At 43.1% G+C, this 26,564-nt stretch overlaps 2 protein-coding genes across 14 annotated transcripts in view; one reads left to right on the top strand and one right to left on the bottom strand.

The window, feature by feature from the left end:
* The window catches only part of slc25a13 (solute carrier family 25 member 13), a 50,951-nt gene extending 44,533 nt beyond the window's left edge, over positions 1 to 6,418 (top strand). For 3 of the 4 annotated variants that reach the window (XM_006787644.2, XM_006787645.2, XM_006787647.3), the window contains 3 exons: positions 4,212 to 4,370; positions 4,578 to 4,668; positions 5,434 to 6,418. In XM_006787644.2, coding sequence (XP_006787707.1) covers positions 4,212 to 4,370; positions 4,578 to 4,668; positions 5,434 to 5,620 — 437 coding nt within the window. In that variant the 3' untranslated portion in view covers positions 5,621 to 6,418. The remainder of the gene's footprint in view (positions 1 to 4,211; positions 4,371 to 4,577; positions 4,669 to 5,433) is intronic. The other variant, XM_006787646.2, reaches the window with a different exon arrangement.
* Positions 6,419 to 6,420: 2 nt separating this feature from the next.
* The window catches only part of dync1i1a (dynein cytoplasmic 1 intermediate chain 1a), a 64,070-nt gene continuing 43,926 nt past the window's right edge, over positions 6,421 to 26,564 (bottom strand). For 9 of the 10 annotated variants that reach the window (XM_087835423.1, XM_006787655.3, XM_006787654.3 and 6 more), the window contains 7 exons: positions 25,806 to 25,952; positions 23,783 to 23,896; positions 23,507 to 23,640; positions 23,085 to 23,229; positions 15,132 to 15,272; positions 11,414 to 11,539; positions 6,421 to 7,260 (listed from right to left, as the gene is read on the bottom strand). In XM_087835423.1, coding sequence (XP_087691549.1) covers positions 7,150 to 7,260; positions 11,414 to 11,539; positions 15,132 to 15,272; positions 23,085 to 23,229; positions 23,507 to 23,640; positions 23,783 to 23,896; positions 25,806 to 25,952 — 918 coding nt within the window. In that variant the 3' untranslated portion in view covers positions 6,421 to 7,149. Of the gene's footprint in view, positions 7,261 to 11,413; positions 11,540 to 15,131; positions 15,273 to 23,084; positions 23,230 to 23,506; positions 23,641 to 23,782; positions 23,897 to 25,805; positions 25,953 to 26,564 lie in introns of those variants that run through there. The other variant, XM_087835424.1, reaches the window with a different exon arrangement.

The following is a 26,564-nucleotide window of genomic DNA, read 5'->3' as shown; positions in this document are numbered from 1 at the left end:
AAAGCACCTTTGGGATGTGGTGAAACTATTTCCAACACCTTGTTGACTTTAAGCCGTAGAGTCATCTACTTAACGTAAGGTCAGTGGTTTGACCCCTGGGTCTTCCAGGAGGTGAAAGTACACTCAGGCAGATTACTGTGCGTGTTGAGGTATCCACGGGCAAGATGGCAGCCATCATTGTGTGCATCAGAGTGTGAGGGTGTGCAGCTAAAGTGCTGTGTGTGTGGGAATCTAGAAAATGGCTATGTAAGTGTACCTAATAAATTGGCTGGTGAGTGTATATATTTATATTGTATAAATATGCACTGCAGTTTCTGTAAAGTAGTAAAACAGCACTGTTGGATCGCCCCTTGTTACACCACCATTATAACCGGCCCTGTTACAGCACAGCATACATTTTTATTACCTGCCATTACCCATTACTGTTTGGGTCTCAGATGGTATGTTTTATGCAAGTTCTCTGCAGGTCATTTGTTTAGTCTACACAGTCCCATGTTGCATTTTAATAGCTTAGCCTTTTAGTGTTTGCCCCTGGCTTGAAAACCAGTGCTTTGGCTTGTAAAGTGACTGACCATTCCAAGCGAGCCCGAAAGGCTAAAAGCTTCAGCCCCCGATGCGACGTGCACAGCCCTGACATTTATGAAATACACTCTTTGGCCGTTTCGAACAAAGTGCGAGAGCAGGTTTCGCTCTGCTCTTGCTTCAGACGTCCGCGAGCCCACAGTAACAGTAGCAGAGCTCGGAGTTTGGGAGCCAGGCAGCCTTTGACCGCAGGCTCCATGGCGGTAGCTGCTAATTAGAGCTCAGTGATTGGGGACTGGGGTTTCTGGAGCTGTGCTGTAGGGAAGCGCCTCAGTTGCCAGCCAACCGGGCCGGCATGAAGGCTTTCCAGTCGTCATATACTGTACACGCACACGCGCACACACATGCACAAAGATGGTTGCGCCCGTCTTGCCTATAGGAGAACTGGAACAGCAAAACAATCAGTTATGATTTAAGAGCTTTATCCATTGCATAAAAAGATGATTTAACCAAAGAAAGGCTTAAATATTTGATTTATCCTTAATAACAGCCCTGCCAAGTTCAAAAGCTTTACAGCATTGGCATGAACGGCTGACTATTTATTTTGAATCCTCAGAGATGTGTCAGCAGCACTCTCGTTTTGACGCAAGGCAACATGGAAAAAAATCATAAATCCTGCCTCGCTTCCAACTTTTACTTTCTCACCGCAACACTGGCAGCCACGGCTCACAGACTGAAACGAGCCTCATGACTTCTTTATTTTTTTCATTACTTTGACGCATTTATCATCCTTCTTTCACATATATTTATCAGCGGTTGCAGCATTCTGGCAATTAGTGTTTTACAGTCAGCACAGGAAATTGAATTACACGCTCAGTTTGTACAGCATTATTTAGCTAGGCATTACTCTGGTCTGTGAAGAATGTAGCGTGGACATCTCCAGCTCGCATTAGCTCCGAATGGGATAAATATTGGAGGGAGGGAATTTTTGGCCGAGCTGTGGGGGTGTAAGAAATATCCACTCGCTTGTTTTGTCAATGTGAAATATTTGATTTGATTTGATATACCTTTATTAGTCCCACAAGGAGAAATATGGCGGGAATATTAATGGTTTCCTGGCAGAAAATTGAATGTTTTACTTGAACCTTGCTTTGGACACAGGTCGGCAACCGCTCACAGTCAGCACCGTCTCAAAAGCCACTTTGGTGCATCAACATCGATAAGACAGTAGACAGAGTCAGCCTGCTCTCAGTTTGCACTTGATTGGAGTCAAGTTGGCAGGTTGTCTCTCTGTGATAATACAGCAATTAACTGTGACAAATGTAGCAAAATTAGCAAATCTGTTGCTGTCTGCTTACATATCAAGGCACACTGACTAATTACATTCAGACTCCACCCAGAACCTCAGAGAATTACAACAGAAATTTACCAATTTGTTTGCAACCAGTTGGCTTGAGTCCCCTACTGCAAAGAGACACAGTGCAGATGATTTGCACTTATCAACCCAGACTGACTCAGATTGATTGCAACGTGTTGGTGGCAATCTGGCAGCAGTTATTTGCAAACATTTGCCCATCTACCTGAGAGTGACTGCAGTCAGTCCGAGTCAGGCTGCGGTGGTTTGGAGACAGGTTGCCTCCCACCTGTCTTGTCTTGCAGTCAGCTGGTTGCTACAACTAATTTTTTTTCTAACCAAGGTTTATTTTTACTCTAGTCTGACTGAGCCATTAAGACTAAGGAAATAAGGTGAAGATCATTTCAAATATTTGGAAACTATGCAGATTCTTCCAGCGGAAGGAAATGAAGAGAAGGTGCGAGGCGTCATTGTCTCAAAACAAAGACAGAGAAAACAGTCAGGCACACAGTATGCGACTAAGGCCTAAAGTTGCTTTTAGTTGGTGAAAATTATTCATGTTTTAATGTCAGGAGATTCTTTTAGCTCCCACAGTTGTTAGATATGTTAGCAAGTTACTGTAGATAGCTAAAGCACTTGCCATTATAATGATTTTTCTCGTGACTTTTAAAGCTTGGAAACATTCCCGTTTTACATACAGTTCTTGAGGTTAGAGAAGTCTACTGCAGTTTTCTTGTTTTCCTGCTTCACGTCCTGTTTCTGGCGTCAGATTTTGTCTCTTGGAAGTTCCTGGTCCTTCATCCTGTTGCTCATGTGTGCAGCTACGCAAAAATACTTCTTTGCGTTTGTTGTTGTTTTGCAGCCCATGAGCTCTGTCTGTCACTAATGCTTGCAGATTTCTTTTTTAAGTGAGATGGCACAGAAGGGACCAAGAACCAGATCACAGCTGGTGGGATATTTGGTTTGGGAGCAGGGTGTTCTTCTAATTCCAGAAGTAATGCTTTAGCAGACACGGCTGCAAAGTAAAGCACAAGATTCAGCTGCTCTCAAAATCCAGTCTAGTTATGACTGTAAAAGTGAAGAGCAGTGTCTCACTGATCCTTTCGGGGTCAGGTTTCAGGATTTAGTGAATGTGAATATAAAACCAGTCGTTTTTTTCAAAACTTAAACAGTTAAACTTTGCAGACTTTGTATTATATAACATTATATAGTTGATTTGATTTTTTGTTGTTTTTTGTTTTCTTTCCATAAAACATGGCAGTATGGTTTCTTGAACATCCCTAGTAGCAGGTAATAAAATTTCAGGGAGGGCTGGGGCCCCCTGTAGCTACACCCCTGCTGTTTCTATGCACTTTTCATGTCGATCCCATACTGTGTGGGGGATTTGGTTGAAATACATTTTGTAGAGATAAAGATGCTGTCATCATGGTTTATCTTTTCTAAAATTTTGGATAAAGTTCTGTTTCAGCACCTGTATATCAAGACTCTTTTTATTCTGTCAAATGATTTTAAAAGTTTAATGTTTACCTTTATCTGAATTAAAGGTGTCAGGATAGTCAGTTTTATGTGTGTGTAGATATGTATATATATATATATATATATATATATGTATTCAGAAGTCTTGCCTGCTCCCCTCCCCTCCCCTCCTCTCCGCTCCGCTCCGCTCCTCTCCTCAGTTCAGTGCAGGTGGTCAGTCTCCACTGGGTGCCAGTCGGCTACCTAATGCCGAGTTGATCAGGCTTGCTGAATAGCTCGTTTTGCCGTTACAAAAACCAAGAAGTCAGAGTAAATCGTCAAGAGGGCAGTTGATGGTAATGACCGAGCCATCAATGATTGGGCCCATTCATGAGTGAAGTGGCTGGAGTGGGGGCCTTGCAGTCACTCCCTTCAGTCAGCCAGTCACTTTGAGCGGCACACGGGGCACAGTGTGCATTGCTCTCATTACCGTCCATTGTCTGGCCTCTTTCAAACGGCTGTAGGAAAAGTGGGAGAGAGAGGAAAGGAAGAAAAAAGGTAGAGATTAAATAATGGCCTGGATTGGTTGATGGTGAAGTGATAGGAGCTGGCCCCTACTTGTGTATAGTGTATGTATGCCGCAGACATACTGCAAGATGGTAAAGATCCAAGATGACGTGTTTCAGAAAGGGGAACAAAGACGGCTAAAAATCCACTCGATGAGATGCGGTTTCAAAGATATGCAAGATTTCAATCAATCGCTGATGGCTGCTTTCTGCACATCATCTCATTTGTTTGGGCCTGATTTTGGATTTTGTGCGCTCTGTTTAGAATCAAACATGTTACGACCTTTTAGAAAGCTCTCGAGTTCTTTCTGCAGGCATGCCCGCCGCCTCTCTGGTGACCCCGGCAGACGTGATCAAGACACGGTTACAGGTGGCGGTGCGTGCTGGCCAGACCACCTACAGCGGCCTGATGGACTGCTTCTGGAAGATTCTCAGAGAAGAGGGGCCCCGCGCTTTCTGGAAAGGAGCTGGAGGTACGCTCATGGAGTCAAACACAATTACAACACAATTTTTGTAATAGATTTACATCGATTTGATCATAAGACATAAAGCATAAGCAGACACTTTCACTGTCCTTGCGTCTCAGAGATGATTTTGGCCAAACCAACTGACCAATCTGGTTCTGCGTTTGTGTAAATTGCATCTTTATTAATTAAAATAAACACATTTCTCCGCTGCAGCTCGAGTGTTTCGTTCTTCGCCTCAGTTTGGGGTGACACTGGTGACCTATGAACTCCTGCAGCGCTGGTTTTATATCGACTTTGGAGGACAGTAAGTATCTTTAACTGTTTCAACCGCACAGAAACAATAACAAGCCTTTTTCTTCCTGAATGCAAGCACACAGTGATGTCACACAGACCCTCTGACAGTCGACAGTTTCCTCAAATACACAAGTTTTGTGAGCACCCATTTGACCTCAGTGTGTCGTTTCCCCACTCCTGGGACTCAAAGAGCCTCATCCTCCCCTCATGAAGGTCACTGTCAAGAATAATTCACTCCTTCACTCTAAACCCCGTTGGGGAACTTGGGTTGCCTCCTATTAATGGACAGCAGACACCGCGATGCACATGCACGCATCGGTCGGACGGCTCATTCGTTTTCCATGTAGCGCCCTCTCTCCCCGCTCGCTCACAGCGACACAAAATCAGCTGCAGATCCAGTGAAAGCTCGCTGCGGTTTGGAGCCGAGCAGATTCTTTTCTTGCTGTCTGTGTTGGCAGCGATTCACAGAGCGCGGCGTGAAATCTTTGAGGGATTTGATTTAGTTCTGCTCTCAGGGAGAACTATTGAGCCGTTCCGCTTTTGATTTTCTATTAAGATTGTTTATTTCTGTGGCGAACAGCGTTTCGAATGATAATATTAATTTAAGATTTAATAATGATGATAATAAAACCCCTGTGCGTTAACAGTTTGCAGTGTTTATGTTGTTGAACGGTTCCCTCCCTTCTCCTCGTCTCTACCTCTTTTTTTTTTGCTCCTCTCTCTCTCATCATGTCCCTCACTTTCTCCTCCATCTCTCTCTCTCCACACACCACAGAAAGCCGGCTGGCTCCGAGCCCACCCCCAAGTCTCGGATCAGCCTGCCGGCGCCCAACCCCGACCACATCGGAGGCTTCAGGTTGGCCGTGGCCACATTCGCTGGCATCGAGAGCAAGTTTGGACTCCATCTCCCACGCTACACGGTGCCGACGGCAGCGGCCCCTTCCAACGTGAGTGCCCCCTGAACCTCCACGGGTGTGGGTGTGTGTGTGCGCGTTTGAGGGGGGGAGCTGAAGTGTTTTTCATACATAAAGCACCAAGAAACTATCAGGTCCATTTAGTTTTCACAGTATTTGAAGTTTTTTTGTTCTAATTATTGTATAACAGCATCTATATGCGATCTCATTAGCAAAGTGTGTAATTGCTACAGGGCTCACGCAGTGTTTGTTTCACAGTGTTGTGTTATACTAGTTAAGTTTACACTCCAAACTCGTACACTGTATGCACACAGCAGCAGAAGGGCTTGCACAAATACACTTGAACACTTTCTTTAAATATCGGTGGCTACTTACTGTTGCAGCCTTTTCCAGTGTCTTTCTTTTGTGTTGCTTTATAACCAAAAGCACATTAATCACATGATCATAAAAACGGCTACACACAAAAAATACAGTAAATGTGGCACTTCTGTATATATTAGAAATCCAGACATATTTTCATATGTGTGCGTCTGTTTTGATTGAGTTGTGTCGATTTATGGTCGAATGAATCCAGAAGAATACGACCAAAGGAGTTTTGAATGTAAAAGGCGCAGCGTTAACGTTGCGACCGTACATAATGTTCACCGCTGTCAAGATGTTTGGGTTCAGGTCTAAATGTATGCAGATGTGGAAATATATGAAGGAGTGCGTGTGTCATGGCTCTGTATTTAAACTTGTACGGTGCTGTAGACTGTAGGAGCTACATGTGGTGTGTAATAATTGTGCCTTACTGAACGTATGGCAGCAACATGTGTGGTCGGAGTAAAGAGACACTTGTATTAGTAAGTATGGTGGAGGTTTTATTTGCAGTACTACTTCCTGGTTGGAGGTGGAAATGAAAGCAACACAGCGGCTCCCGGGCTCTGCTTTAATAGTCAACATTAGCAGGCTGAACAGCAATCACTCTGAATTACAATATACCTCTTATTAATCGTCACAGTTCATTAAATAATATACAGTTGAAGCTCTCACTGAGTACAGAGGACCACTCGATTCAGCTTCTGACGCATCGACTCGAACACTGACATAAAGCAGCTCTTGTGTGATAATCTCGCTCCATGTTAACCCCACATTTCTGCATCTGGAATATTTTGGGAATGCGTTGCATGCAGGCTTAATACAGACAAAAAGAAGCACAACATAAAGTGAACATGTAAACGAAACATGACTAGTCTATGAAACCTGCCCCATTATTATTATTTTTTTACAGTAGTGCGAAGCATTGTTACAGTACACACACCTCCATAAGGCTAACAGACTGCTGCTCTTTATATACTGGAGGCTCACGAGTTGCAAGCGACGCATCACCTGAAGTCGTTGGACGAATAAATAACAACAAATCGGTACAATTTGATTTTAGAAGTGCAAAAGTACAATAAAAAACAAACAAACAAGAGAGGAACATAAACGTGGAGAAACAAAACCCAAAGTGAGTGAGAAGCACATGCTACAGTGACACCAGCAGAAGCACACCAGCTCTCTGGATCCGCCCACTTTGGTTTTGGAGTCTTTCTTTTCTATGAAGCCAGCTCCATAGGCCCCTCCTCCTCGCCGTCAGCACGGTTAGCACGAATCTCCACCAGCGTACGGGCAAAGCGCGCCCAGTCGTCCGTGTGGGCCACCGAAAGCTGTAAAAACCACACAGGTACACGGTGTGAGGGACATCGTGTACATCACTATACAGGCGCCACAGCATGACTTAATAACAGAAGGAAATGAGCAATAATCTGTCTGTGCTGACATCAGATCCTGGTACTGATGCTGGAACAGCGGCCGTGCCAACATAGAGGACTCCCACAGAGAATCCACGCTTCTCCCGGTTCCAGATTTTTCCACAAGGAAAAACGATGTCATAAAATCCCATAAATTCCTGGCAGATTACTTTAAGCATGAACAAGCAACATGAGATAAAGCAGTTGTTCTCCGTGATCATTTTCCAGAGTTTAACCACGTGTCTGTAAGTATGGTAAACAGATGTTCGGTGTTTCGGTGTCTGAGAAGCTTTCATATTCTCTTCAGTTGTTTTAACACTGGACAGGTGACATCTGCTCATCGGTTGTGATGGAGCCAGAGATGACCACAGATCGACCTTTAACCAGCTCGGCAACCACTTGCTGTCAGGTGCCGTCTGCAAAAAATTTACAAAGCTATTGCTCTGCACATACACAGCAGTTCACATTAACTTCTCACATTCAGCCTGCACCCACAACCCCACAGATCTGAAACCAATTCCTCCACAAACATTGACGTAGTTGATGCAGGGCTCAATTTAACTACAACGTGACACAAGAGCTCAGCAAGCTTGCTTTTATATAGGAATAGAACCACAATACAACCAGCTGGCAACCAGTTGAGTCGAGTCCCCTACTGCAAAGAGAGGAGTTGCAGTAATCAGTGCAAGCTTATATAAACGTGTTGGCGATCTAAAATAAGACAATTATTATTACAAACCTGTCACTCGCTCAGAGTCACTGCAGTCAGTCTGAGACGACCTGTGTGGTTATTTGCAGAAAGGCTCCCTCACACCAGGCAACCTGTGCAACTGCTTTATGATCCAAAGTAGTTCCCAGAAAATCAATGCGATCACTAATTCTTCCTAGTAGCAAAGAAATTCACATCCGAGCTCTAAAGGCAAAGTCATCAATGAAATCACATGGATTCAATATTCGGGGCTGATGATGATGCTGATTCTGATCGACAGCAACGCTTCTGTACTCACAGCCAAAGCCGTGACATCACCACATCAGCATCATACTGACCAAAAAGGTAAAAATAATCATTGCAAACAGTATTCAGAGCAGTCTGAAGCCTGTGTTTGTATAAGCATTCAGAACAGAACTATGAGCGTCACAGGTTCACTTTGGTGTTTGATAAGAGAACATGAGGCCAGTATGAGATGTCAAACTGTGTTTTATTCCTCATAAAGTGTCTTGCTAGAGTTGTGCACAGCAGGAGTCAGAGTGAGTGGGACTGAAGTCGCCACCCAAGATGCCTGCAACCGCTTTGCCTGCCCAGGCTGTAATTAATCGGGAACCAGGAAGAGGGAGGCAGCCATTTTGAACCACCCCCCAAGGGGCTGGGCTGGCCACAGCGGGGGGCTCTGGCAGATTGTCGTGTACTTGGTGCCTGAGTGACTTCAGCATTAGCAGCAAGACAAGAGGCCCAGAAACACGGCTGGCTGGGCTGATGTCAGGTTTTTAAACAGCAGCAGCTTCAAAATGCTTCATGCTGAGGAACATGATCTGGAAAAACAGAGCAATACCCGTAAGGTCCTAATAAAAACTGCTCTAATCTCTGATGACACAGTTTTTTCTAATTTGTACTCAGTAAAATAAAACAGAAATAACAGTATTTGGTATTTTACTGCACTGGAAAACTCTAAAGGGCTGCTCTAGGTCCCAGGACCACAGCTCTCTGGATGAAACTGCTGGCATCTCTTTTTTTCACATGCTGTTCCCAGTTATAGCTGTATGGGGGAGTTTGTAGTGACTTTAATACCCACAATACACACACACGCACACACACACACACACTCTTAGCTTGTTGGAGTCATAAAACCTTTCAGCCCCGCTCGCTCTTATTGATGACTCTCATGGTTACCATGAACTCAGCATGGAGTCCACCAGCTCAGCCCCTCTCCAGTTTACCACACAACAAAAAAAAAAGATGCTAAAATTAGCCGAGCGGCTAGGCTAGGCTGCACTCACATGGGATCCTAACCAGAGCTCTCTAAACATGAGAGAACATACGGGCACGGGCTGGCCGCTTTGTGGTGACAGCAGTGTCACGTGGAGGCCGTTTCACATGAAAGAGATGGGGCACAAAAATATCAAACATTTCCACTGCAGGAACCTTTTTGAGGGGGTTTAACAAAGCAGGGAGAAAGATCTAAATAAAGGTCTAGGGAAATCATTTAACCCCCCCACCCCCCTGCTTATGGTTGCTTACGGGTCGCTGCTTTCTTTGTGGGTGGAGCTTGCAGGACCACACATCGCCAAGCAGGATTTTAACCATCTAAACTGTTTGTTTTTAAAATTATGGGTAGATTTACTAACACTGGCCTCTGCCTCCTTAAAAACATAAACTAAATGAAGGATGGTTAAAGGCGTGTTTGTGCACTGGTCCTACAGGGATCCAATGTTGTTGCTGTGTACATTCACAAGGGGGCAGTGTCCAGAATACGCAGAGTAACCAGTACTGTTGACTACTCTTGTGGAGGCACTGGTCGTTTAGCTTCGCTAAGCTTAGCTTATCTTCAAATGCAAACTTGTTGTGTGACAAATAACACACTGAACACACTTTTGTGTTCAGAATGTCCCTGTCAAAAAATGCAGATCTGTTTATTTGCATACAAAAAATTTGAAAAACCAAGAAATTCCAGCCGGTGGGAACGACCGTAATAAGAATAGGTGTGTTTTACGCATCAAGTGTGTAAAACAATAAAACTGTCCACTGTGTTCTTCTTTCTTCTCTCTGTTCTCTCATATTGTTCTCATCCAGTTCAAGGAAATGTGTTAATTGATTGCTAATTATTCACTAATCTGACACAAATGTGGAACCATGAATTCCACTTCAGTGACTCAATTTGTAGAAACACAGAACAAAAGATGGGCGGAGCTACTGTGATGTCACTCATTGGTAACGCCTTGCTGAAATGAGTGGCTACACATGACTCAGGTGTTCACTGAGGTCAAGTCCAGGCTACATCAAATCTTTGTCTGTCTACAGTAGAGTCCCATAAAAAGTACAAGGACAAAAGACAGACTTCAAGCTAACTTACCAAATGCGACTCACGGCTGCGCTACAAAGCACCTATGATCAGCTGATCAATGTTTTACTGAATCATCGTCTCATCTTCCACTCTCAGGATGGCAGACAGTGCACAGGAATTTGGAAAGTACTCAGCTTTCCAGAGAACAGGGAAAGAAAGGATTTTTGATTCAATGTCATTAGCTCAGTATTTCCAATGTATATAGTTTTAATGGCACATTTAATGCCGTCTTGTGTTCTTAACACTGGTCTGATGTCAGTTTTATCTCCAAAATCAACTTTTTGGTTTGAAGATCGCAGAGACATCCTGAGAGTGGGAATGTTTCTTTTCACTCAGATAAACCTAGTGGGGGCTTTATACACTGAAGAACGAGACCTAAATAGACAAATTATTTGTATGTGCAGGTTTTACTGAAAAAAAACAACAACCTTATTTCTACTGTTTCTACTGTACACAATAATGTCAGTGGATCAAACACACATGAATCACAGCATAAGCAAGTATATATTTATAAAATGATGATTAACGTAAGTTTTTTCACCACATGATGGGTTTTTGTTTAGAATTAAAGTGAAAAAGGTGTTTGTGATGAGCTTTAACTATTATCCATTTAAAAAGATCAGTAAGTTAAATTTCAGGCACTAAAAAATCGCTCTATGTGCCAATAAATTTTGGTCATTGCAGTTCACTCAAGCTTTTGGCACCTAGGCGGTAATTAAATCTTGACTGTTTGAAAACTAAACCCACGAGAACTCCTGGCTCCGTGCACCACGGCACTCAAAGTGAATTAAAAAAAATGAACTCAGCAGACTTTTTGTAAAAGCCCGGAGCACACTGCCAAAATATTAACATCATATGAGAAACAACCGAGTGTAATATTTCTGGAAATGCTACGATTATTTCCCTGTAATCATTATCCTGCACTTTCTTTAGGTTGCCACAAATATTCTATTAATGTATTAATTAAGTAACGTGTAAGCACATGTCAGCTATACAGTTAATCCGAGTACCTCTCCTGTATCGTAGATCCAAACTCGACCCTCCGAGTCGCCCACAGCCACCTCCTTCCCTCCTGATGACCAGCGGACTCTGTTGAGTGCTGAAGCTCCCTCAATGGTCACGCTGGCAGTGGGTACCTGGCAGGCAAAGAGTTCAAACAAACCCACACCGTTAAACAACAAATCAAACAGTTCACGGATAACTGAGTGTAAAATGTCGTGTGTAAACACATAGGTGTGTCTGCTATCCCAGAGATGGTCTTGGTTATGTTCCTGATCATCAAAATTAATGCTGCAAGCGACCAAAACCTCCCGATGTTCACTCAGGAAAAAATCTTTTTAAAAAAGGAGGTGGTTAAGGTCAGGTTAGGATATGATTGCGGTTTAGGGTGAGGGTTTGGTGTGCTGGTGAACTCTGACATCACAATGTGATTGGTCAGTTGCAATGTTGAACTTTGGACCAACGTTAATTTTGATGATCCAGGATCGACACCAGCACGGGGACATCGGATCGTGCTTTTGTGGTAAGGAACAGGCCGAACCAACAGGAAACAAATAAACAGCAATATGGAAACGTGAGTGTTAAACAGAGCACTTAACAAACAGCTTCTGTTACAGCTGCTGTTTGTGTTTGGGAATTTTATTCCTCAAAAAAGAAAAAAAAAGTCAATGAGTGACTTTGTTATTTAGTCTTAAATTCCTCTCATATTCCTTTGATTTTAAAGGAAAATACAGTGAAGTAAACATTTAGGCATAACTCATGTCTCTCGGCCCTCATTTTACGACCATAATCGCTGTTTAAACGATTCCCTTTATAGTTTATTGGTAAATGGAAGCATTATACCATTATGGTCTAATTTAGCAAATTTACTATTTATAAAGGGCCACTTTATCCAGCTATATGAGACGGTAAGAAAAACAAAGCTGTCAAATTACAACTTGTAGACACAACAGGATATTTACAGTGTAATAACTCACTTTGCTGTTGTGGGTGAACAGCAGTGCTCACGCTGCACCTTCAGAACCTCCTGAAGCCTCGTGCACAGTCTACATGAACTGCTCCTGACATGCGGCAGGCGAGTCTGACATATGTCACCGGTGGAGACAGAGGCCTTGGCATCATGTCGCCTCACACACAGAGCTTCTGCGTATTTAAAAGCAGCGCTAACCGCATGCTGCACGAGTGGATCCGAACTGAGCGCTCTAAATTGGTTGTGCATGCGTGCGCGTACGTGTGCGCACTGGAAATGAGAACCAGGCGCACCGCGCAAGCTCTGTTAATGTCGTTATGCCTGTGTGTTTTTAATATGACGGCAACAATGGAAGCCTGTTGCTATTAGACTGCGCGCGAGGCAGTGTGTGCGCATGTGTTCGATACATCCGCCTGTGTGTGTGTGTGTGTGTGTCTGAGCAAATGTTTCTCATAAAGCACATTGTTAGTCGAGTTAGGCCGCCGATAATGAACTCTTCCTCTGTCTGTGAAAAGGCTGCTGTTGAGGGAACCCTGGGAAACTTGTCATCTGCGCTGCAGAGGGAGGGAGGACTCTCAGCTACCGATGGACCCAGTGGCTGAGAGTGACGGGCTTAGCAGATGAAGAGATGCGACACCAAATCCAATTTTATTTATGTACGTAGACTGAAGAAAATGAGACGCTGAAAGCGAAAGAACATTATGACAGAGGATGGAGAGTATCTGCAGGTGTTGTCTCCATGGAAACCAAAAGAGAAGGAGAAAGGAGGATCCTTTTATCTCTACTTTTACCCGAGTGATCAAAGGTTTGGTGCCCACTCTGCTCCCAGAGTTGTAACAAAGTATGATTTTAAGAAATGTGGATTCTGCTTCTTAGCCCGACAGTTTGATGCTCATCTGTCCATTAAATATGAGGCTGCAGCCATGACAGTTAGCTTAGATTAAAGGTACAGTCAGTAAATTTGCGATGTTACATAATAAGGAAAAAGGGACACTGTACTCTGAAATATACGCTGAATAGTTTGTAATTACATCTTCCAACAAACGAATGCTCAGAAACGTATAATTAATCCATTAAAAATACACAGGAGTGGCTTTGCGGTTTGTGGAAACCGCCATGTTCCCCCACCATATTTGAATACAGTAGCTGGGAAGGACATCTCCCTTTTGACTAACAGTGTTATAAATATGTGGCTAGAGACTGGCCACATACATGGACTCCATATGTGGAGGCTGTGGAGAAAAAGTAGTTGTGGCTATTCGTGTCCACAGAGGGACATTTGAATTTGTGCCTGCGTCTTCAGAGCAAAGATTTGAAGGATCATACGTATGGTTTATTATCAGAGAAGGAGGGAAAGGAAAGAGACAACGCTACCAACATCTCAAGCCTCATCTCCTGAACTCTAACACACAAAAACGTGCATAAATAGGCTGATTTATTCCTGACATTATCCCGGTTACTTCTTGTCAGCAGATTACACATGCGACCCTCCCGTCTCCGGACAGCTGACAACAACAATAGCTGGTTATAAGCTAACATTATAGCTAACATCCCAGCTAATGTTAGGCTCAAGTGTCCTAGAAATCACACTTTCCCTCTAATAAACAGTTTGATTACATTCCCTCAAGCATCAGAATCAAGCTAACAGCAGCAAAAACAGCAGCACTACCAACACTTTGGCATATCCTCAACAGCTCATCTCCGAATCATTGTCATCATTCAGAAGTGAGCTTCACTGACTCACTGACCTATATCGGATTCCTTTCAAAAAGTTTTACAGCATCTTCCTGAGAAATAAAGATTTAATGTTTTTGATCTTTGTTGGCTGACATGTTTGTCCTATAGCAGACATCGGAGCTAGGATTATGCACATAACTAGGAGGGGTAAGAAAACAGACCTCAGGTGGGACTTCAATCTGCAATCTACCTGTACCAGAATATATCCCAACCATAAGCACTGTGAACATCAATGGCAATATTGGCCCAGAATTTCAGTCAATGCGTCCCTACTTTTACACTGTATCTTTTTGTACATGTGTGTTAAAACAAAACAAAAAAAAAAAACCCTGATTCCACTTTTTGTAAGTGTGTGCGACCTTTAAAAGAAAAATAAGCTGTGTTTTTATTTTGCTCACTGTGTAACACTGTCTGCAAACTGTTTAATACTATGACGTGTCCTCCAGTGGCCTTAAATGCACTCGTCTTAAAATAACTGCTTGCCCCACAGCCTTGCGAAACTCAACCCCTGGTCTGAAGTTTCTTTTTTTTTTTTATCATTATTATTATTTTCATGGAACTGTGGACTGAGGGCTGGGGCTTTGCTCATGGTCTCCGGCACATCTGTGTTCCCCTTCGAAGGGACACTGTGTGGGAGGACGATGGGACGGGGTTTGTGGGGTCCTGAGGTTCCCTGAACATTGGAGAGAGGTTGTAGAAATGTTAGCGGGATGGCTGGGTGGGAGCTGGGATAAGGAGATGTCAAAGTCTGATTTAAAGCAAGGTCTGTGGGAAACGCCCACGGGGGAATCTGGAATTGTGTGTGTGTTGGGAGGGATGTGGAGGGACTGGTGGTGGAGGGGTTGATGGGAGGGAAAAGTCTTGGATGTTTGGTTGTGTGGTTCGGGCTGAGGCCCAGCAACAGGCCCTGAGGACACCAAACACACGCACATCAACACACAAAGAGATGACACACAAACCACACCCATCACGGCCTGTATTAGCTACATTCACACGCACACGCATACAGAGTATGCACACACCTCAGTGTCATTGTTGAGGTTCCACAGGTCCAGGCGGCCCATGCCATCCACGGCAGCAAACATGGCAGGGTGCACGGGCGACCACATGACATCATACACATAATCGGCGTTGTCTTCAAACGAGTACAGAGGCTTGTTGTGCTGAAAGAGAGGAGGAAAAAAAGAGGATATCTGTGCGAGTGTGTATGAGTGACATGGTGTGAAAAAGAAGAAGAAGAAGAAGCAGAGAAAACGCGGAGAGCGACGGATTACAGCGGATGACATACCAGAGAGAGAGGGAAAAGGAATGGAGAGAGGGAGTGAGTGAGCTTCAGACAGAGTGGCGCTGCCTCAGCCTTGGGGCCTGTCTGGGTGCAGAGCCTAATTAAAAAGCCTAGCACATTCACACAGCGCCATAAAACCGCTGGGAGAGATGAAAGAGAAGGCCTCTCCACAAGGTGTACTGTAACCTCAACACAACAGCTGTGAGAGAGAAACAGAGACAGAAAAATAGGCGGAGATGGAAGGATGGACAATGAGGCACAGGAAGGTGTGTGTCTGTGTGTGTGTGTCCTTGCATGTGTGCAAGGAGAACCTGACTGATAATGGTTTAAACCAACTATTTAACACTGAAACTAAATCTAACAGAGAGATCTTTATGTTATTTATGTGCTCAGAGGCATCGTTTTACACTTCCGAAACAAATGTGTCATTCCTCGTCTGGTGGACAAACTCATCCCATTATACTGACCTAAACAATTATGTGTTTGTTACGTTGCGTCTCCATAAAGTCCTCGTGACAACGTCAGAGGTCAGAGAACAAATGCAGTCAGGAAAATGAGTACAGCTCTCGCACCGGCGTCCTCCCTTACTGTGCATGTTTGGTTTTGTGGTGCATGCACTGCACTATGCAGGACAATGCACAGCTGCCTACAATGAGAGCTGATTGAACTTTGACCTTGAACTACACTAACCTCTGGGAGAAAGACCAGTTGGTGAAGGCTACTGCTTGTGCTGCAGTTTACTCACACTAGGGGCAGTTGTCTCAGTCTATGCCTGATCACAAATGCCTCTCCCTCTCCATGAACGTGCTGCCAGTACGCTCTTTAACTCTCAGTAATTTCCTCTTTACTGTCTTTCCTTTATCCTTAACGTAAACAAGCATCTCAACTCCTCCATCTGTTTTTTCAACACACACTTCATTATGATGTGACAGTATATGCCCAAAGTCCACTTCATCAAGCGGGCCTTGGCTCAGCACAATTAGCTGTGTCCAAGCATCATACACAGACACTATACTAGTCAAACAAACTGGACTTTGGGGGTCAAATATACTCGGGCACAGAACAAATTCCCACACCAGACAGGTTCCCACACCTTTCTATGATATAAAAAAGGTCACGATCTTGTCAGTGTTGCAGAAGTTTGCTGATCAAAAACTCAGATTAGTAATACAAACCCCATGTGTCCCATATAGAGTCAGTACAGCTTAATATGTGTGCATGTGTGTTAAAAAAGAAAACCTTTTCCCAAGCTGACTGTTAAGATTCAAGAAGCATACAAACTACATTCCTTGCAGGTAGAGTGGGAGGAGTGGAAGAGAGGAGACAGGCTGGCTAGAACAGCAAATGAAAGAATGCAGTCTCTCCCTTTCTCTCTCATTCCTGCTCCTTTCTCTCCATCACCTTTACTCCCTCACTCTACGGCAGATCTGAGAGCGCGCACTCACATACACTCGCACACAAACACAAACAAACTGAGCCAAGCCAATTTCAAGGCTCGATTGAACCTGTTTTCCAGCCGGCAGGATGACAGCAGAGGTCATTTTTCTCCATCTCGCCGTTCCAGCGTTCGATCGAAGTCGTACCTGTTTATGTTCTCGCTCTCTCTCGCTCGCTTACTTGTTCCCATTTTCGGGGTTTTATGACAGCCGGTTACACTGCACATGTGATTTTATCGAGATAATCAGTCTTGAAGCAAAACACCTCTGTTTCCCATTCAAGGTAACTTTCAGAAATTTGTCCTATGTGTCACTTGGCCGTGACTCAAAGTAATGAATAAACCTGGAAGACAAAATAAGATGAATAAAGCCCTCTCGGTATTATACTGGGTACTCATAATGTAAACTACTATTTTGTCTATATCTACCAATTTTAAGGAAGATAATTTAGGTGAATAAGTCTTTAAACTAATCTTTAAATGAAGCTTAATCCTTGTGGCGCCACACATGAAGTAACTGGATGTCATTATCTTTTCTGTGCTGAAAAGCTGCAGAGCCTTGACAAGCCTGAAAACCAACACTGAAAAACTGGCCACTGATATTTAGCATCACAGTGAAGCAATGACAAAAAATGAGAGCCTAATGCAAGTTAAGCATTAAATCATTTGGATATCCTTGCCAAAAATGCAGGCACCACCTTGCCATTAATAATAAAATATCAAATTGCATTAACTGTCTCAGAAATCAAAATGTCAAGGAGGAAGCCGGTCTCTCAGAAAACATCTCATCACGCAGCCATCCATAGGGATCCAAAACACTCATCTCAGCAGCAGCCAGTCATATAATTTCACCGCTTCTATCCTCGCTGCATTTGCATCTCAAAAATCGCACTAGTTTGATAGTTTTAATAAACATGCGCCCCAAGGGAATGGAGATACTGTCCTTAAATGAGAAATTCTTCCTTCATGCGCTGTGCTGCAAGATCCCAACCAGAACGTTTTCTTTTCTCCTGACATACGCTTGACCTTGTCATGGTCAAGATGACCTGCTAAAATTCAAAGTGAGCACAACTGTCTCAACTGGGTTTGCAGAGGATGGTCTGAAAAACAGAAAGTATTCAGTGAGCAGCAGTTCTGTGAGTGAAAATGGCTTGTTGATGGCAGTGGAGAATGGCCAGACTGCTTTGAGCTGATAGGAAGGAACGATCACTACAACCAAGGTAGGGAGAAGAGCATCTCTGAACACCTGGAACCGCTGTAGTACTCTGTAGCAGATGGGCTACAGCAGCATAAGAGCACATCAGGTGCCTCTCCTGTCAGCTAAGAACAGGAAACTGTTGCCTGCTCTGATGAGTCTTGATTCCTGCTTTGAAATTCGGATGGTAGGGTTAAAAAAATCGGCGCAAGAATTAAAACATGGATCCATCCTGGCTTGTATCAAAGGTTCAGGCACAATTTGGGCCCCATACTACCAACTGCGCATCTTTAAAAAGGTTGCATCCTACCATTGCTAACCATGTCTGTCCCTTTATAACCACAGAGTACAAGCTTCTTATGGCTGCTTCCAGCAGGATAATGCCCCGTGTCGCAAAGCTTGAACTTAACACTGCACTCAAAAGACCTTTGGGATGTGGTGACATGGGAGATTCATATCATGGATGTGCAGACACAAATTTGCCGTAACTGCGTGGTGCTGTCATGTCAGTATAGACCAAAATGTCTCAGGGCGTTTCCAGCAGTGTTTTGAATCAATGCCACAAAGAATTAAGACCGTTTTGAAGGTAAAACGGGGTCAAACCTGGTGGTAACAAGCTGTAACTAATGAAGTGACGAGTCAGTGTATCTACAGATGTTCACCTGAAATATTATAAACGCTCGCTAACAATCATCTGACCCGACAGAGACGCAGGCCTTTGATTACCTTCTTAAGAACAGCAACAGTGGAGTAATTGTGCTCCATCCAATCATTTCATAGATGCTGGTTTTGGGGTCAAGCGTGCAAGATGGTTCAAGTTATGCACAATCATAAACCCACTCCCAGCCGTCGCGACATCTTCACACTCTGGCCGACTCAGAATGGTTTCACTAACCACAATATTTGCACCGCTGAGTGTAAAAACATACGCAGACGTCTGTAGGACGGCCTTTTTGAACCGTGAGGGCAAACGCACGTGAATGCAGAGGAAATTCGCTGCAAATGTGCATGCACGCGTGTGTTCAAAACAGTTTGTGATGCTTATGATTGGAGGGCTGAAGGCAAACCTCAAGGGGATTTTAGGCAAGCAAAGGCAGCTTGCTTAAGGTGTACCATGAGGCATGTGTGGTGTGTCTGTATTTACACACACGCACACACACACACACGCTCAGGTATTCCTCCTGCCCACACACAAATATGGGTTATGTGGGATAAGAGACAGACACACATTCCTGTGGTGACCCTCAAAGGAAAGGGAATTCCCAAATCCTGAAAAATAACACACTCTTCTGATGAAAATCCACAGAAATGTTTTAATATGTGTCACGGGACCCGCTGCACAAGACTTATGGACTGGCTGCATGCTAACATGGGCTAAAACTCATCAGAGTGCTTTATTGGCTGTCAAAGCCAAGAATGAAAACTGTAACTGGATCCTGCATGAAGCTGATATGCAATATGAATTATGTATTTTTACTACACCAAGGAGGTATGCCTCTGATTTTGGGCTGTACACTATATCACCCTATGCATGTATGTATCATGATAACCTCTGTAATTCAAAATTAGCATCAATTTTTACTATTAACCATTAACTGATTAATAGTAAAAACTGATTGTCACATTTTCTTTTGTTATTTACGCCTCAGCTTTAATTCATATTCCTAATATCAATCTTCTTTTAACCTCTTTGATTGTTCAGGCCTCAGATAGCCTTCATCAGGAACACACACACACGTTTAAAACTTTTCATTTTAATGCTGATCTTGACTACTCTCACCTTACTGCTTTTTGTGATTACATTCAGCAAGCCATTTATCAGCTAAGGTCTCGTAAACAACCAGTCTGTGATGCCCTGGCAACCACTGGTCATTAAGGAAAAACATATATTCCCTGACTGGTTAGTGAGAAGTGAAATTGGTTGCAAACAGCTTTGGATTGCGAGTGTTTGTAGAGAAGTTGGTGTCTTCCATGCAAATTACAGGCAACTGTAACTATTTGCTAGCTATCTCTGCTATTTATACAATCAGCTAGCAATTTCAGTCACTAGCCATAAGCTAGTAGCCAGAAACATTGCCTAAGATAACAATTTCCAACAATCATTCATAATCATAATTCTAGCTAGCTAATTAAGCTAATACCCATCATGTTTCTGGCTTCATTGTTAGTGAATGACATCCCAACTCACCCATTAGTTCCAGTACTTCTACTACTAGCGATAACTTTAGCTAGCTAATGTAACCTCATTTTTTGACCATTAGCAGTTTTAATTATTCATACCCTCAAATTTATACATTGTACATTTCTACAGCTTTACTGTTTCTAATCAAGCCACTCAGATCATAATCATATTTAAATTCTACTTAACATTTTTCATATTAGTTGAGCTAATTGTTCCATTTACCCTGTGGTTACTACACGAGTATCCATTTCCTACACCTTTCTGTGCAATATGGCATATACACCTAAGCCAAAACTTCTGTTTCACCACCACAGAAGTGTCCTTTCACTGTATTAGCCGAGATTTTTATTTTTTTATTTTTTTATTCACCAGCCTTACTCTGACAGAAATAGTGGCTGTTTGCTTTTTACCGCTTTTGAAATGCTGCCAAATGGAATTCATAACACTGCTTTGAAAGGAGAACAACAGCACTGAGAGGATGAGGTCACTCAAAACCAGCGAGAGGAGGAGCGCCCACCTTTAGAGTGGGTCTGACTTAGGTTCACTAAGTGTGCCTGCAGACAGCAGCCAGCACTATCCCATCAGTGCATTTGTGTTTTGCAGTGATAGTTGAGTAGGAGGGACACCCACACATACAAACAAGGGACTTTCACACATGTACACCCAGGACAAACCAGAAATACACACACACACACACACACACACACTTGTCAGATTAGGTCCAACAAGCCTTAAATTAAAAAAAACCAGATCCTACGCTGTCTCTCAGCAAAATATTTCTACGGAAACTTGAACAACAGCTGACAGTCTCTTTGTAAGTGCAGTTATTTGTAGTTTCATTTAAATAATGGAGTACTGGAAGATTAACTAACTATACTTACACTTATAATAGGTCTTATTAATTGAACTAAGCTAAGAATCGTGTGTGGAGCTGTTTCTGCTCTTGTGACTTTTGTCATTGGAGGCACACATTTCTCTGAAGCAGTGTAGACATCTGACATCTGTAATACTAGTGGTTCACCTGCTGTCTCCAAAGAAAGAGTTAACTGGCTCTTACTAGAAACAGAGCGCAGCCTAAGAGGAAATTGCTTGACAGGCTGAAACCAGGTAATAATAATAATGATGATGGTTACTGATGATTAACACAGACTGTATATATATGATGGATGCAGGCACAGCGATGTCACCCACTGGTTTTGGACTCTGTATTTTAAAGCTTCAATGTTAGTGTTTTGGCTGCTGCCATGCTGTTTTTTCAAAGCCAAAGGTAACGTTAGCAGCTAACATTAGCTTAACAAGTGGTTACATCCATAAACCCTACCGGTGCAATGCACAGGCGCACGTGCGGTTTTCTGAAGAAGAAAGTTTTCATAGGACTGACTACATCCATAATTCAGTAGAACCACCTTTAACAGCAATAATTTGGACTAATTGTTTTCTGTGTGACTTTATCAGTCTGTCACATCATTATGGAGGAATTCTGGCCCATCCTTCTTTATGGTGTTGCTTCAGTTAATTTGGGTTTGGAGGGATTCAATCAGGTGGACATCTGGACTTTGGGCCATTGCAATACCTTGATTTTGGTGTAGCTGCAGTACTGTCAGACAGACGGCCTCATATTTGACTCTAGAATACTTTGGTACACAAAGGACTTCATGGTCGAATGAATGACTGCAAGGTGCCCAGCCTAAATCATGCCTCCACCACCGTCCTTGACTGTTGGTATGAGATGTTTGTGCTGATATGCTATGTTTGGTTTTAATACCAAACATATTCACTTTGGTCTCAACTGTAGAGATGTAGCTCTTGGGTGGGCTTGGGTTGAGATATACACCAGTTGAAGATTGTAACACTGTATTAACACCTGAATGGTTCAGAGCAGCAAATTGTCTATAAGCTAATTATTGCTTTGTATTAGCCTAATTAAAGAGGATCATTTTACTCAACAAAACGGATGCATAAATGTATTTTGATTTGCTGTATCATAGAACATCCATCAGATAATCCAAAACTCACCAACAGTGCACAGACACAGTGAAAAGGTCTGGTTCCAAGACTCACCGTGGTAGGCAGTAGTCATATCAATGGAGATGTACTCAGTTACACAAACTCCATTACTCAGGTCGAGTCTCTATATCTTAAATGTGAAATCTATGGGAATGGAGTCCCTTTTGGAGCACGCCTCGAGTGGCACCTAAAGGAACTGCAATTTTTTCCACTTCTGTGTTGGGATCATGTTTCACCTCCAGAAGCTGCTTCTTGTTTGACCTGAACACTTTGATCATCCCCAATTTGATGTTTGAAGCTGGAGGCGAACAGCGAGTGGTGGCTCTGTCTGAGACACAGTGATAATACACGATCGTACAGTATCACAAAGTAGGTCTTCCTAAAACGTATCCCAATTGATCACACATTTTGACTCTACATCGGGGGCATAATTTACCAAATCAACACTATGTTATATTAACATAAGAGCTGAAAGTACAAATTAGAACATAAACTCATAAATGAAGTTATAAATGAAGTGAGCTCATAGACTGCAGATTTTCCATGTTATTAGCTCTTGAGGCTAAAACCATCCTTATATACAATCTGTAGTTAGCAGTGAATACTTTCCCTACAAACGCACACACACAGAGTACCCACATACACACAATAACAGCTTATTCAAACATATATGTAGAGGGACACACAAGTTGTACGAGACCTTCTCTACTCAACCTTCCCTCTTCACTAGTTCATTCTCTCTCCCTCTCAGGATCTGCTTAAAAACCTCTTGGAGGTCACAATCAACCCCCCGCACAACCTTTCTTTCTCCACATCCCCTCTCTCTCTCCCTCACACACACACACACTAACACACACCTCCCACATTGTACCTTGGTGCTCCAGAGTTTGACGGTCCAGTCGAACGAGGACGTGATAAAGAGGTGGGAAAAGTCGACGGTGCCCACCGCGCTGTGACAGCTGATGCCTGTGACGGGCCCCTGGTGGCCCTCGAACATCTCACAGATTCCTGCCTTACTGGAGAGGGAAAACACACAAGGCAACATCTGGAACTGAGACCATTAGCCCAAAATTCCCTCCAAAAGAGGGAGAATTTCATTTGTAATCACATTTTAAGTTTTAAGTTACTTAAATGTAATCCAATTTAGGGACAATCATCCTCTTAAACTTTGGTAATGTTATAATTCTAATATTCTATAATTGTAAATTATATGAGCACTGTTTCATATTCACCAGACTTCTGGTGAACTTTAATGGATATCTGTGTTTAAGAATACATGTTTCATTAACCAACCTGCCATGTCTGGATGCAGTGTACACAGTGCCCTCCTCGCTCCCGACCACATAGTTGTTAACGTCTCCCGTGGGGAAGGCCATGCATGTCACTGCCACGGGTTTGGATTTATTGTACACCAGTTCCATGGTCTCCTACACACATTATATTAGAGTGGATATAGCATAAACCTGCATTTTTACAACAAAAAAACAGCATTAGTGAGTGAGTCTTTTTAAATGCTGCTGGCAGGTTGTGTGGACTGCTTCACTGATGTGCGGTAAGAGTTTTGTGTACCTGAGGCTGGGAGAGCATGTCCAGACTCCAGGAGCACATCCTGCCATCTGTGGACACGGTGATCAGGTTGTTGGCGTTCTGTGTACCGACCACATTCACGCAGTACACTGGGTGCTAGACAAACACACACACGATCATACGCAGAGACAATCAAATGGATTTGGGTGAGGATTTACCCGTGCACAATACAAAAAAGCTGTTATCAACTGTAGTATAATTACAACAACATCCTTTAGGATAATACTTGTTATCTTGCTGTAAATTGTGATCACATTATAGTTCTTAATTATTAGCCTCTTTGAACTGAAGCAGAACAATTTCTCTTGTACAATAAATAGCTGAAACAGTCCTAATTGTAGCAGGCTGTCAGCAGCATCACTATGTCATTAATTGTGATATTCCACTATTTATGAAACGAATAAACATTGTCCTGTAATGATCACATGTTTTTTCCCCTTTAGCACATGATGTCATTAGATGCTTTTTGGGGCCAAGAGATGCAGACAGCTCACATGCCAGTGTGCATTCGTCCTTTTAAATCACCCTACGTTTCAGACATGTGCTGCTGTTCAAATCCACGAGTGTGTGAAGCCATTATATCATTACTGAGCAGTAATTGATTTGTGCGCCGGGTCGCACAAAGAATCCATTCAGCAATCAGCACCATGCTAGCATGCTGTACCCACTAACGGGAGAGTGGCAGCCTCATTATTAGAGCCCGCAGCCCGTTTAAAGCTACAGTATGGATGGCATGTAACAATGTGTGTGTCTACTGTAGCTGTGATTTTAAACAAGCTGGGTTCTTAAGATATCGTTAGTTTATATTCAACAGTAATTTGCTATAGCTGAACTGAGCTGCTCTTTCAATTATGTCTTGAGTACGACTGCTTTTATCAAGTTTATGTCTAAGTGCAGACAGACCCTAGAAGACAGATTATCATGTAAAAATCATTCAGTGTAATTGGTGCAATCAAAATCTTTTTATCATATTCATACGTCTGAATTTTTGGATTAAAAAAGTGTTTATCTGCTTTTTTCCCCCCATGTTGGCCTAAGTGTATTTGAATACTTTTAACCAAATTAACAATTTAGTTTTCAGTCACGTGACTCACACAGAGCTCTGAAGAGCAAAACACAGTTCCAACAACCCTCCACTAAAATTAATTTTCAATCAAAGAACATTTAAATGACCTCTCAAAAGAAGATTAATGGAAATTGGGCACTTTTGATCCACATACAGAATCCACTGCAATATTTTAATCACTAGAGAACAATTACGTCCCTGCTGGAGATCCATTTTAGCAGTTTCTTGTTGTGAATGCTCTTTGTTGCACTGCTGTCAGGATAAGAGTGTACAATAACACACTTTTAACAGACAGCTATATGTAATTTGGATCTCAGGTCTTTCATTTAGGAGGTGAAGAACAAGAAGATCACAGTTTCCAAAGCAATAGTGAGTGCTAATTAGCTAAAATGACCTAGCTTATCGCTCTTAGCTGTTTGTGTCAGGATCATCATACTCGGGGAAAAGATTATGAATGCACATGGCAGCAGATCTGCGATGCTTGCTGATTTATCACAGATTGCATGTAATTGCCAACTTGACCCCATCTGAAGGCCGCTACACAAAAAAACATAAATCCACTGCACACGGTGGCACTAATTTTGGTCGTGGCACAGCCTTGAGCAAGGGTTTTCCCTAGTTTGATTATACCGTGAATGGCTGTAGAGAAGGATGGATTGGTGTAATGTAACTACTCTATGATATAAGCAGCTATCCAGAATTTTGGGTAAACAATCCTGCTAAAAAATAACTGTTAAATACTGAAGGAAAGCCTTGTTCTGCCTTCCAGGTTTTAATAATGATGTGTCATCGCAGGAAAACTATTTATTACTTTCCTTACTGTGTAATCTCCTGCAGACGTTATTGCTGTTAATATCACAATTCTAATAGTAAAGCAGAGATAAACCTTTACATACTGTATGATAAATGTATCATACTGACAGTTTAAATCATCCTTACAGTGTGTGCAGCAGCAGACAGAGGGGTCCTCTGGACAGGGGTCCGGCGATGACTGCGATTATCCCACAGGACTATCTGTCCTGAGTACGTCCCCCCCACCACCAGGTTGGGATGAAACTTGGCAAAGCCCACAGACACCACCGGAGACTAAGGAGAGAAAACGAGAGAGGAGAATTAGGACGCATTACTCTAGATTCAATGCTGGTGTTATTTTATGTAACTGACATTATTATGAACTGAATGCAGATGGTAGAAAAGCCCAGAGGAAAAGATAGGAACTCAAAACGGTAACACTTGACTGGGTGCGAGTGAGTGCGAGCAATCAAGACATCGTGATGGGTGGCATACGTGGGGACACAGACGGAGATGACGAGTGTGGGCACTGTGAAGGTCCGCTGAGGAGACGAGAATGGGGTGCCGCTGGGGTGGAGACCAGACAAAGAGGGAATTGTGGTCCTCCTTCCCTCCCCAGCCGTTTCACATTACAGCATCAAAACCCCAGCAGCCACTGGAGCGCTCACCGTAGGCTCCGTCATGACAAGCGCACCCTTGAACTACCACCCCCCCCCCACCTCGACGCTGTGTTTATTGAGTTTTGGTTCCTCTTCGGTGCGCATCCCATAAGGGCTTCTGCGTGCAACAGCTAGCTCCCCCTGACCCAGAGCCACTGAAGCATCTGCGCTTCTGAGTTATGAGAAAATGATTTCAGCATCCTGCAGCATAGCGCTACAGGAGGTTAACTGGTGTGACTCACTGACA

Source organism: Neolamprologus brichardi, chromosome 22, assembly GCF_056152115.1.
Source record: "Neolamprologus brichardi isolate AB-2024 chromosome 22, ASM5615211v1, whole genome shotgun sequence".
NCBI classification, from domain to species: domain Eukaryota; kingdom Metazoa; phylum Chordata; class Actinopteri; order Cichliformes; family Cichlidae; genus Neolamprologus; species Neolamprologus brichardi.
Note: the sequence above shows the minus strand (reverse complement) of the source record. Positions and strands in the feature narration are given on the sequence as shown.